The following is a 13,350-nucleotide window of genomic DNA, read 5'->3' as shown; positions in this document are numbered from 1 at the left end:
GAAAAAAGCAGAAGTTGCTATACTTTTATCAGACACTATAGACTTTAAACTAAAAATGTTCAAAAAAGACAAAAAGATCATTATATAATGATAAAGAGGTCAATTAATCAAGAAGATGCAACAATTGTAAATATTTATGCACCCAACATCTAAGCCTAAATACGTAAAGAAAATACTAACAACTAAAAGGAGAAATAAACAGGAATAAAATAATAGTTGGAGCCTTTAATAACCAACTCTCAACACACACTATGTGTCTTCCCTGCACACAATTTGTCTGCTAAAACTACCATCCATGGACTTACAGAATACCTTATCCACTATCGTGTTGTTCCACACAGGATTGCTTCTGATCAAGAAACTCATTTCACTGTAAATGAAATGGAGCAATGGGCCCACACTCATGGAAATCAGTGGTCTTACAATGTTTTAAACTGCAATAGACTGAATTGTGTCCCCTCAAAGTTCATATGTTGAATCCGTAATGCCCAATGTGACTGTATCTAAAGATAGGGTCTTTAGGAGGTAATTAAGGTTATATGAGGTCATAAGTGTAGGCCCTAAGCCAATAGAGCTGTGGCCTTATAAGAAATGCAAGAGAGAGAGGGGAGGGAGGGAGAGATAGAGAGAGAAAGAGAGAGAGAGAGAGAAATCATCGCCATGTGAGGACACAATGAGAAGGCAGCTGTCTATAAGCCAGGAAGAGAGTCCTCAGCAGGACCTGACCATTCTGGCACGCTGATCTCAAACTTACAGAGTCCAGAACTGTGAGAAAATATATTTCTGTTGTTTAAGACACCCAATCTATGGTATTTTGTTATGGCGGCCAGAGCTGACTAACACACCATCATTCTGAAGCAATTGGCTTGACAGAATGGTGGAGTTGCCTTTTGAAGACTCAGTAACAGTGTTATCCAGGTGGCAATACATTGCAAGGCTAGGGCAAGGTTTCCAGGAGTCTGTACATGCTCTGAATCAGTGTTGAATATATGGTGCTGTTTCCTCCATGGCCAAGATTCATGGATTCAATAATCATAGGGTGGAAAGGGGAGTGGCACCACCCATTATTACTCCTAGTGGTCTACTAGCATAATTTTTGTTTCCTGTCCCACGACCTTATTCTGTGCTGGCTTAAAGGTCTTACTTTCAAAAGTCACCTCACCAGGTAAAGAACAATGGCCAGCTGGGGTGCTTGCTCAAGGCAAAGGAAATATAGAATGAGTAATGGAAGAAGGTAGTTATAAATATCAGCTACGACTATGTGACCATTTATAAAAATAAGGAATTGCCATGGATATTTCTTCCTTATTGTTTTAATAAATATGTGTGTAATTAAGCAAATAACTTTATTTGTTCCCTCTCTTATCCCTTATCATGTAACATAAGATGTATTGACTTTCTATCATAGTATTTAAGTATTGTTAATTTTGCATCATACTATTTAAGTAACAAGATATCAAGAAGAGTGAACGTTACCCATGGACTTTGCATACTCTTCTGGGGAAAGAGTCAGTATGTTTTTGGTTATATGCAGGAGTGGTATCATGTTAGGTGGAAGTATGACATTGTTATTGTCTTTACTGGAGATTAAGTATGGCTTAAGGAGATGTATATGGGTGCCAAGTTTACAAGGGTTTCACTTGTAATGGTTAAGCTAAGTGAAATATGCCAGACATAGAAGGATAAATACCGCATGATCTCATTTATATGCGAAATCTAAAATAGTCCAACTCATAAAAGCAGAGAGTAAAATGGTGGTTGCCAGGAGACGAGAGTTAGGGGAAATGGAGAAATGTTGGTCAAAGGGTACAAAGTTTCAGTTATGCAGAATAAATAAGTTCTGGAGATCTAATATACAGCATGATGACTATAGTTAATAATAGTGCATAGTATACTTGAAATTTGCAAAAGAGTTGACTTTAAGTGTTCTCACAGCACACAAAAAATGGTAGCTATGTGAAGTGATGGATGTGTTTCTTAGCTTGATTGTGGTAATCATTTCACAACATACATATATCAAAAAATCATATATATATCAACACACCTTAAATATATAAAATTTTTATTCATCAATTTTACCTCAATTAAGCTGGAAAAAGAGGTAGAATTCACCATGGAAAAAATAATAATGGTTAATTTCATATGTCAACTTGGCTAGGCCAAGGTACCCAGATATTTGGTCAAACACCATTCTGAATGTCTTGTGAAGGTATATTTTAGATAATATTAACATTTTAATTAGTAGACTTTGAGTAAAGCATATTATTATCCATAATGCAAGTGGGCTTCATTCAATCGCTTGAAGGCCTCAAGTGAAAAATAAGACTTATAGCCCCTGAGAAAGAAGAAATTCAGCCTTCTGACTACTTTATACTCCAGGTGCAACATCAACTCTTCCTTTGGTCTCCAGCCTGCTTGTGTGCTCTGCAGATTTCAGATTTGGCAGCCCTCACAATTGCATGGGCCAGCCAATTCCTTAAAATAAATCTCTATCTCTCTCATATATATTCATCCATCTATATTTATGTTTCTATCTATCTATCTATCTATCTATCTATCTATCTATCTATCTATCTATCTATCATCTATCATCTATATATCTATCATCTATCTATCCATATCTATCCATCTATCTATCTACTTATCTATCTACATATATCCTATTGCTTCTGTTTCTATGGAGGACTCTGACTAATACAGCCATTTTGGAAGACAGTTAGCAGTCAGTAGTTTCTCACAAAGTTAAACATATTGTGCTCTTCGTTATTTAGCCAATTGAATAAAAAACTTATGTCCATATAAAAAGCTACAAATGAATGTTTATAGCAGCTTTGTCCATATATGCCAATATCTGGAAGCAACCAAGATGTCCTTCACTATGTAAATAGATAAACAAATGGTGGTACACTCTACAATCGAATGTTATTCATCAATAAAATATGAGCTATCAAGCCACAAAAAGACATGGAGGGACCTAAATGCATATTTCTAAGTAAAAGAAGCCAGTCTGGAAATGGTACATGCTGCACAATTTTAACTATATGACATTCTTGAAAATGCAAAACTATAGAGACAAAAAAATAAATGGCTTCCAGGGGGAGTATAGAGAGGGTAGGAATGAATAGGGAAGAACATAGGATTTTTAAAGTGGCGAAACTATTCTTTTTTTTTTTTTAATTTTTTGTTTATTGCAGCAACATTGGTTTATAACATTGTAAAAATTTCAGGTGTACATCATTGTACTTCTATTTCTGCATAGATTACATCATGTTCACCACCCAAATACTAATTACAACCCATCACCACACACATGTACCAAATTATCGCTTTCACCCTCCTCCCTCCCCCCTTCCCCTCTGGTAACCACCAATCCAATCTCTGGCCCTATGTGTTTGTTTGTTGTTGTTATTATCTACTACTTAATGAAGGGAATCATACGGTATTTGACCTTCTCCCTCTGACTTATTTCACTTTGCATTATACCCTCAATGTCCATCCATGTTGTCACAAATGGATGGATTTCATCGTTTCTTATGGCTGAGTAGTATTCCATTGTGTATATATACCACATCTTCTTTATCCATTCTTCCTTTGATGGGCACTTAGGTTGCTTCCAAGTCTTGGCTATTGTGAATAATGCTACAGTGAACACAGGGGTGCGTGTACCTTTACAAATTGGTGTTTTCAAGTTCTTTGGATAAATACCCAGCAGTGGAATAGCTGGATCATATGGTAGTTCTATCCTTGATTTTTTGAGGAAACTCCATACTGTTTTCCATAGTGGCTGCACGAGTTTGCACTGCCACCAGTAGTGTATGAGAGTTCCCTTCTCTCCACATCCTCTCCAACACATGTTGTTTCCTGTCTTGTTAATTATAGCCATTCTGACGGGCGTGAGGTGATATCTCATTGTAGTTTTGATTTGCATTTCCCTGATAGTTAGTGATTTTGAACATCTTTTCATGTGTCTGTTTGCCATCTGTATATCTTCTTTGGAGAAATGTCTGTTCAGGTCTTTTGCGCATTTATTAATTGGGTTGGTAGTTTTTTTGTTGGTGAGATGCATGAGTTCTTTACATATTTTGGAGATTAAGCCCTTATCAGAAGTATGGTTTGCAAATATCTTCTCCCAATTGTTAGGTTGTCTTTTCATTTTGTTGATGGTTTCCCTTGCTGTGCAGAAGCTTTTTAGTTTGATGTAGTCCCATTTGTTTATTTTTTCTATTGCTTCTCTTGCCTGGTCAGACGTGGTGTTTGAAAAGATGTTGCTAAGACGGATGTCGAAGAGTGTACTGCCTATGTTTTCTATTCCATTGTTCTCTGTGTCTGTCAAAAGACCAGAAATAAACCTACACATCTATGGACAGCCAATCTTGGACAAAGGAGCCAAGAACATACAATGGAGAAAACAAATTCTCTTCAACAAATGGTGCTGAGAAAACTGGACAGCCACATGCAAAAAAAATGAAAGTAGACGCTTACCTTACACCATACACAAAAATTAACTCCAAATGGATTGAAGCCTTGAATGTAAGACCTTAAACTATGAAACTTCTAGAAGAAAAAATAGGCCGTACGTTCTTCGACATGGGTCTTAGCAAACCATACATCTGGAGAATATTCCATGTGTGGTTGAGAACAATGTGTATTCTGCTATTGTTGGATTGAGTGTTCTATGTCTGTTAGGTCCAACTGGTATAAAGTTAGTTCAAGTCCATTATATTCTTATTAATTTTCTGACTGAATGACCTATCTATTTTTGAAATTGTGGTATTGAAGTCCCTACATTATTTCTTGCTTACTATTCTGTGTTTCAGATTGGTTAATAGTTGATTCATATATTTAAGTGCTCTGATTTCAGGTGCATATCTTTTAATAATTGTTATATCCTCTTGATAAAATTACCACTTTATCATATAATGACTTTCTTTGTCTCTTGTCTTGTGTAGGCAACATATTGTTGGGTCTTGTTTTTTATTCATTAGGCCACTCTGTGTCTCTTTTTCACAACTCCACATACATTACAGAGTGGTCATCAGATCCATTCACTGATATAAAACTTTTCTCAACATAGCAAGCATCTCCAACAAACATCTGTTTTAAAGTGTTCTTAAACATTTCTCTATATGCATTCCAGAATGTCCATCATATTCATTTCCTGAAATAACACTGTTCTTAACATAGCAAGCAAGTAGCACTATTACAAACATTTTTTAACATGTGTTCTTAAACATTACTCTGTGTGTATTATACTCTATGTCTTTTGATTGGATAATTCAAAGTAATTATTGATAGGTAAGGACATAATATTGCCATCTCCTTAATAGTTTTCTGGCTCTTTTGGACTTTCCTTAATCTCCTCTCTTGCTCTCTTCTTTTCTGATTTGATGATATTCCACAGTGGCACACTTACATATTGTGCTCTTTATCTTTTGTGTATCTACCGTGGGCTTTTGCTTTGTGATTAACATGAGGTTTACATAAAACATCTTATAATTATAAGTCTATTTTAATCTGATAACAACTTATCTGTGATGGCATACAAACATCCTACACTTTTACTCCGCTCAACATTTTATATTTTTGATGTCACAATTTGTATGTTTTCATATTGTGTATCCATTAACAAATTATTGTAACTTTAATTATTTGAAAAATATCTTTCAACTTTTATACTAGAGTTAAGTGATTTAAACACCACCATTAAAGTATTAGAAGAATCTGAATTTGATTATACTTATGTCTACCAATTAGTTTTATATTTTCATATGTTTTCATGTTACCAGTCAACGTCCTTTCATTTGAGCTCAAAGAACTCCCTTTAGGATTTCTTGTAAGGCAGGTCTAGTGGCGATGAACTCTCTCAGTTTTTGTTCATCTGGGAACGTCTTTATCTCTCCATCATTTTGGCGAGGAAGATCAGCCCTGAGCTAACATCTGATGCCAATCCTCCTCTTTTTTGCTAAGATTGGCCCTGGGCTAACATCCTTGCCCATCTTCCTCCATTTTATATGGGACACCACCACACCATGGCTTGACAAGCGGTGCATCAGTGCGCACTCGAGAGCCGAACCTGTGAACCCTGGGCCGCCGAAGTGGAGCCTGCGCACTTAGCCACTGCGCCGCCAGGCCGGCCCCCTCTCCTTCATTTTTGAAGAACAGCTTTTCAGGGTAGGGTAGTTGGCAAGAGGTTGGAAGTTTTTTTCTTTCAGCACATTGTATTTATCATCCCGCTCTCTCCTGACATCTAAGATTTCCAATGAAAACTCTGCTGCTAGACTTATGGGAGTTCCCTTGATTGAGATGAATTTTTTTCCTCTTGCTGCTTTCAAAATTCTCTCTTTGTTTTCTTCTCTTTCTTTTTGTATTTATTGAGGTCACTCATATTGAGGTTTACACCACTGCGTAAATTTCAGGTGTCCATCATTATATTTCAGCTTCTGTATAGACGGCATCATGTTCACAACCAAAGGTCTAGTTTTCATCTGTCACCATACATATGTGCCCCTTTACATTTTTTGCCCTCACCCCATCTCCTTCCCCTCTGGTAACCATAAACCTGTTTTCCATGTCTATGTGTTTGTTTGTTTATCATCCACATATGAGTGAAATCACATGGTACCTGCCTTTCTCTGTCTGACTTAATTCACTTAGCATACTAGCTTCAAGGTTCATCCACGCTGTTGCAAATGGCAGTTTCATCTTTTTTTATGGCTGAGCATTATTCCATTGTATCACTAACAACAAACTAGCAGAATAGAAATCAACAATACAATCCTATTTACAATCACAACAAAAACAATAAAATACCTGGGAAGAAATTTAACCAAGGAAGTAAAAGACCTACTCACTGAAAACTATAAAACAATATTAAAAGAAATTGAAGACAGCATACAGAAATGGAAAGATGTTCCGTGATCATGGATTGGGAGAACAAACATAGTTAAAATACCAGTATTACCTAAAGCAATCTACACATTCAATGCAAGAACAATCAGAATCCCAATAACATTTTTCATGGAAATAGAAGAAAGAATCCTAGAATTTATATGGAACAACAAAAGAAGACCCTGAGTAGCCAAAGGAATCCTGAGAAAAAAGAACAAAGCTGGAGGTATCACACTCCCTGAATTCAAAATATACTACAAAGCTGTGGTAATCAAAACAGCAAGGTACTAGTATGAAAACAGATAGATACACAGATCAATGTAACAGAACTGAGAGCCCTGAAGTAAAGGCACACATCTATGGACAGCTTATTTTCAACACAAGAGCTAAGAACATACAGTGAAGAAAGGAAAGTCTCTTCAATACATGGTGTTGGGAAAACTGGACAGCCACATGCAAAAGAATGAAAGTAGACCATTATCTTTCACCATACACAAAAATTAACTCAAAATGGATTAAAGACTTGAATGTAAGACTTGAAACCATAAAACTCCTTGAAGAACATATAGGCAGTATGTTCTTACCATTGGTCTTAGCAGTATCATTTTTAATACCATGTCATCTCAGGGAAGGGAAACAAAAGAAAAAGTCAACAAATGAGACTACATAAAACTAAAAAGCTTCTGCATGGCAAAACAAACCATTAATGAAATGAAAAGACAACCCACCACCTGGGAGAAAATATTTGCAAATCATATATCTGGTAATGGGTTAATTTCCAAAATATATAAAGAACTCCTACATCTCAACAAGAAAAAAATGAACAACCTGATAAAAAATGGTCAAAGAATATGAACAGACATTTTTCCAAAGAAGATACATAGATGGCCAACAGGCACATGAAAAGACATTCAACATCACTAATTATTAGGGAAATGCAAATAAAAACTACAATGAGATATCACCTCACGCCCGTCAGAAAGGCTATAATTAACAAGACAGGAAACAACAACAAGTGTTGGAGAGGATGTGGAGAGAAGGGAACTCTCATACACTGCTGGTGGGAGTGCAAACTGGTGCAGCCACTATGGAAAACAGTATGAAGACTTCTCAAAAAATTAAAAATAGAAATACCATATGATCCAGCTATTCCATTTCTGGGTATTTATCCAAAGAATAAGGAAAACACTAATTCAAAAAGATATAGATACTTCTCTGTTCATTGCAGCATTGTTCACAATAGCCAAGGCTTGGAAGCAACCTTAAGTGCCCATCAACAGATGAATGGATAAAGAAGATGTGTTTTCTTCATTTTTGACAGTTTTATTATAATATGTCTTAGTTAAGCCCTCTTTGGACTGTACCTTTATGGAGACCTATGAGCTTCCTGTACCTGCATGTCCATATTTTTCAACAGATTTGGGAAGTTTTCAGCCATTATATCTTTAAATAATCTTTTTGTCACTTTCTTTCACATTCTTTTACTTGTGGTAGTTTTATAATATAAATATTGTCTTTGCTTGATGGTGTCCCATAATTCATGTAGGCTTTCTTTACTCTTTTTTCATTCATTTTTTTGCCTCTGACTGTATAATTTCAAAGGATACATCATCAAATTCACATATTCTTCAGATAGATTGAGTCTGCTGTTGATGTCTTCTATTGCATTTTTCATTTCATTGAATGTATTCTTCAGATCCACAGTTTTTTTGGTTCTTTTTTTCGATTTCTTTCTCTGTTGAAACTCTCATTTTGTTCATGTATTGTTTTTCTAATTTTGTTGAGTTGTCTGTATTCTGCTGTAGCTCACTGAGCTTCCTTAAAACAATTATTTTGAATTGTTTGAAAAATCCATAGATCTCCATCTCTTTGGGGTCTGTTACCAGAAAATCATTGTGCTCCTTTGATGATGTCATGTTTCTTTGAGTCTTCATTTACTTGAAGTCTTGTGGTACTGTCTTTGCATTTGTGGAATTACCACATCCAGTCCTTACTGACTGGCTTCAAGAGATACCTGCACCTGTCAGTGTGCCTTGGGATTCTGAGGCTTTCTCAGACATTTTGAACAACGTGCCAACTGTAGACTTCTTATTCCCTCTTAGAGGGAAATTATTAAGATTGTATGCCTTCTCTTGATTTCACAAAGCCAGCCTGGGTGCTAAGAGCCTCCAATTTGTTTTCCCTAGGGTAGTGCCCTGAAATGCTCAAGTTTGTGAAACTTTACCTAATTCTGCAGTCAGGCTGGCTTTCTGCGTTTGTTGCTAACCATCTGCAATGTCTTGCTATCACAGTATGTGGGAGTGTGCACTGGGAGCCAGCCACATGGGAGTGGGAAGGAGGTGTGGATGAGATGTAAAGAACATTGGGTGTGCCCTTGGGCCAGTTGGGAGGGGACTGCAGATGAGGCATCTTCAGGAGTTCATAGACAGGCTTCCTGATGGAGTCTGTATGGTTTGGTAGGAAAAACTGAGATGTGGTTAGTAGTAATTATTTGCTGTGTTCTGAGCCCTGGCTACTATGTTTCCAGCCTCTCCCAGTGCCTACACCTTGCTGATCACTTCAGTAATCTGAATGATGTAAGAAAGAATGGGCCTCTTGAACAGCATCCCACATGGCTGGGGAAGCCATGCACTCCCTCACATGCTCCCATTCCCCCCATTTCAGAAATCACAGGCTGCAAGGATCTCTCGTTGCTGACCCTTGCTGCCTTGGGGGATGAGTGATGTGGGTAAAGTGAAACTGTTCCTCTTACCCTTTTCAATGCATCCATTTTTAGAATTTTTTGCTCCAAAGGTGTGCTGGAACTTTTCTGCTGGACTCCTGGATTCCCACAAAGGTACTCTAGTCTTTCAGTGACTGCCTAAATCAACATTCTGTGGGGGCACAACAGTAGAAAACTCCTGTTCTGCCATCTTGATGGTGTAACTCTCAGATAAGTTTAAAATTTTTAAAAAATAGATTCAAGGTCACACAGCCAAGAAAAGGGAGAACCAAAATTAAATTACAAGTTTGTGTGACTCCAAAGTCTTTTTTTTATTCTACTTCTTCTTCTCTCAATTTTGAGAGAAGTAAAGGTTATAGGTTTAAGATAATCCTCCAACTTCTTTATTTACTCCACTTTTTAAAAATCAGCTTTAATGTGTTTGTACCTTGTGACTTTACCAAACTAGTCAATTAGTTCTAGCATTTTCACTGTTGTTAAACCGACCTTGCATTCCTTTGATAAATTCCACTTAGTCATAACATACAATTGTTTTAAGATGTTCCTGGTTTCATTTTTAAATTATTTCTGTTGAGGATTTTTGCACCTACATTCATGAGGGACATTGGTCTCTAGTTCTATTTTTGTGTTCCCTCCTCCTTTATTTTCTAGAAGAGTTTTTGAAGTATTTGACATTATTTCTTCATTAAATATGTGATAGAATTTATAGTGAAGTCATCTGAGTCTGGGTTTTCTTTGTGGGGTGATTTTTGAGTACTAAATCAATCTCTTTACTTGCTATATGTCTATTCATATTTTCCTTTTTTTTGAGTCTGTTTTGTTTATTTCTGTCTCCCTAGGAATCTTTCCATTTATTTACGTTGTGTAACTTGTTTATATGATATTGTTCCTATTATTAACTTGTAATCCCTTTAAGATGAAAACTGTACTCATGCCATCTTTCTTTTTTGATTTTACTAATTTTTACTTTCTTGCTCCTTTTTTTTTGGTTAGTGTAGCTAAAAATTTGTCAAATTTGTTGATCTTTTCAAACTAACTTTTGGTTACGTTGATTTTACCTATTTGTTTTAGTGTTTTCTATCTCACTGATTTCCACTTTAATCTTTATTGTTTCCTTCCTTTCTACTTGGTTTAGGTTTAGTTTGCTCTCCTTTTCCCCGTTGCTATGGTGGAAACTTAGGGTATTGATTTTAAATCTTTCTTTTCATCAAATATACTCACCCAAAGATATAAATTTCCCTCTAAGCACTTCTTTAGTTGCATCCCATAAGTTTTGGTATGTTGTTCTTTTGTTTCTTTTCAGTTCAGAAGTTCCCTTTTGATATTTTCTTTGACCCATGAGTTATTTAGAAGTATATTGTTTAATTTCCAAACATTTTGGATTTTCATTTACTTTTGAGGCCAGCCAAAAGTTAAAATAAGAATTGCATTATAGAGAAATCACCTGTTCTTATCAGAGTCCCAGCTTGGCTTTAGTCAAGCTAGTTTAGGTTCATGAGCTTCAATTTATTTATTTGAAAAATGAGATAATAATATAATTTTTATAAGCTGCTTGAGGATTAATGTACAATGAGCATAGCCCCTCATATGCCATACAGGTCTAACAGATGATGGCCATTATTGTTTCTCTTCTAATGGAACTTGCAGAATACTTCCCTTCATTTCGAAACTGACGAAGCTTGTATTAGTGTTCCAGTTTGATAACATGTTTTTCAGTTTATAAGTTGAGAAAAATATGCCATTTGTGAGTTGAACCCATGTATGTAAAGAAAGAAAATAGAAAGAACAGTACCTTGTAGCTGGAAAGCTTCCTTGACTGTCAAAGGAACCCAAAACAAGGGCCATTTTTTTTCCAGGGTGGCTTCATCTTCCTGCTTCTTTGCAAGTTTTTTATCTACAGCATGAGCTTCCTTCCTGGCTGCCCAAATCTATAAAGAAATGAAAGAGAGCTACATAAAACACATAAGGTTGCCATCTTCCCAACTTTATTAAAGAACATGGATTGACACCTTGAAATTAATGTACTTGTCAAGAGCCTTATAAAGCTGACCCTTTGAGCCAGTGAGTCTCCATTTAGGAATTCAGCAAAAGTACAATAATCCAATATACTAACAAAAATACATAGAGAAAGATGGTCAGTGCATCATTATTTATATTGGAAAAAATGTGAAAGCAACCTGTCACCAAATTAATTATTATAGCTATCTATTATGGACAACTGTATAGTCAATAATAGTGGTGTTTCCTAAAAGTTTTTACTGCATTTTGAAAATTCTTATGATGTAAAGTGATTTAATTTAAACACGAAGAGAAGATTACAATGTTATATTCCTAGTATAATCTCTATAATGTGAAAAAATGGACATGTATTTGTAAACAAACCAAATGTTAGCGGTGAATAATCACTATTTTGGTGCAAAGATTATGATTTTTTGTAATTTATTTTTGTTTTTATTTTGTCTTTTTCAGATGTTTTATAATAAACACATATTACAGCAATGCTCAGAAACATACAATTAAATCAATACGTCTAAAATAACACAGTTGGAGTGTGTGTGGCAATACAATCACTAAATTATAAAATGCCAATGGAATTTCTCAATATCTCAAACAGTAACTTTTCAAAAGAAGAATTTTAAATCCTCTAAATAAATTATCATGTGACTTAAAAAATAACTTTAATAAATTTGAGCTCACTGGAAGTAGCAATGATGTTTATTAATTACTTCAACAAATATTCAAAGTATTCAAACAAAAATAAGTATGATAAAGTCTACATCTTCAAGATGAACAAAAATTCTGGAGTTCTCATTTTCTACTTCTGTAATCTATGCAAGTTCTTTTATCTCACTGGGTTTCAGCTGCCTCAGTTGTAAATTTGGGATGTCTACATAGGAAGGGTGGCTGTGAGGATGCAATGAGACAATGGATGCAAAGTATTTTTGGGACTGCCTAAGGAGGATTTATCACTGTCAAGTGTATAAGACAATATGCCAGAAAAGGAAGAAACATGAGTTCTAGATTGTGCCAAGATAATAGATGATGATGATGATGATAGTTAACAATCATTGATATGTGCCAGGCACTGCTCTAAACAATATACAGTTGCTCAAACTTAACAATCATGTTAGGTAGGTGCCATTATTATGCACAATCTACACATGAGGAAAGTTAGACTCTGAGACATTAAGAATTGTGCCCAGGATCACACAGCTAATAAATAACATAACCATAATTTTATATCAAGGTTTAGTTGGTTCTGAAGCCTAAGAACACAGACTCTAGACCTGACTTGTTCAATATAGTAGCAATAAGCCACATGTTTCTATTGAGTATTTGAAAAGTGACCAGTGCAATATGTTGAAATTATAATATTTTTGACATAGCCAAACAATACATATTACTAAAATTAATTTGACCTGTTTCTTTTTATTTTTTAAAATTTGGTTATTAGCATATTCAAAATTACATGTGTGGTTCACATTTTATTTCTTTTGTAAAGTAATGATCTACAGAAAGAATACATAGATTTTTATCCCAGCTCCACTCTTTACTGTGTCTCCTTAGGCATGTCACCTAAACTTTCTCTATTTCAGTTTCCTCATATGAATAACAAAACTAATAATATTTACCTCACAGGATTGTTAATATGATTTAACAAGTTAACACATTTGTAGACACTTACAGTAGTGCCTGGAACACTGAAGTACTGAAATGTTAACTAGAATTGATATTATCAA

At 35.4% G+C, this 13,350-nt stretch overlaps 1 protein-coding gene across 1 annotated transcript in view; it reads right to left on the bottom strand.

The window, feature by feature from the left end:
• FAAH2 (fatty acid amide hydrolase 2) overlaps positions 1-13,350 on the bottom strand; it is a 66,537-nt gene that overhangs the window by 39,416 nt on the left and 13,771 nt on the right. The window contains 1 exon segment of the mRNA XM_058535074.1: positions 11,403-11,524. Within this exon segment, the coding sequence (XP_058391057.1) occupies positions 11,403-11,524 (122 nt within the window).

This window comes from Diceros bicornis, chromosome X (genome assembly GCF_020826845.1).
Source record: "Diceros bicornis minor isolate mBicDic1 chromosome X, mDicBic1.mat.cur, whole genome shotgun sequence".
NCBI lineage: Eukaryota > Metazoa > Chordata > Mammalia > Perissodactyla > Rhinocerotidae > Diceros > Diceros bicornis.
The sequence above is the reverse complement of the archived record's forward strand: the minus strand, read 5'-3'. Positions and strand labels throughout refer to the sequence as shown.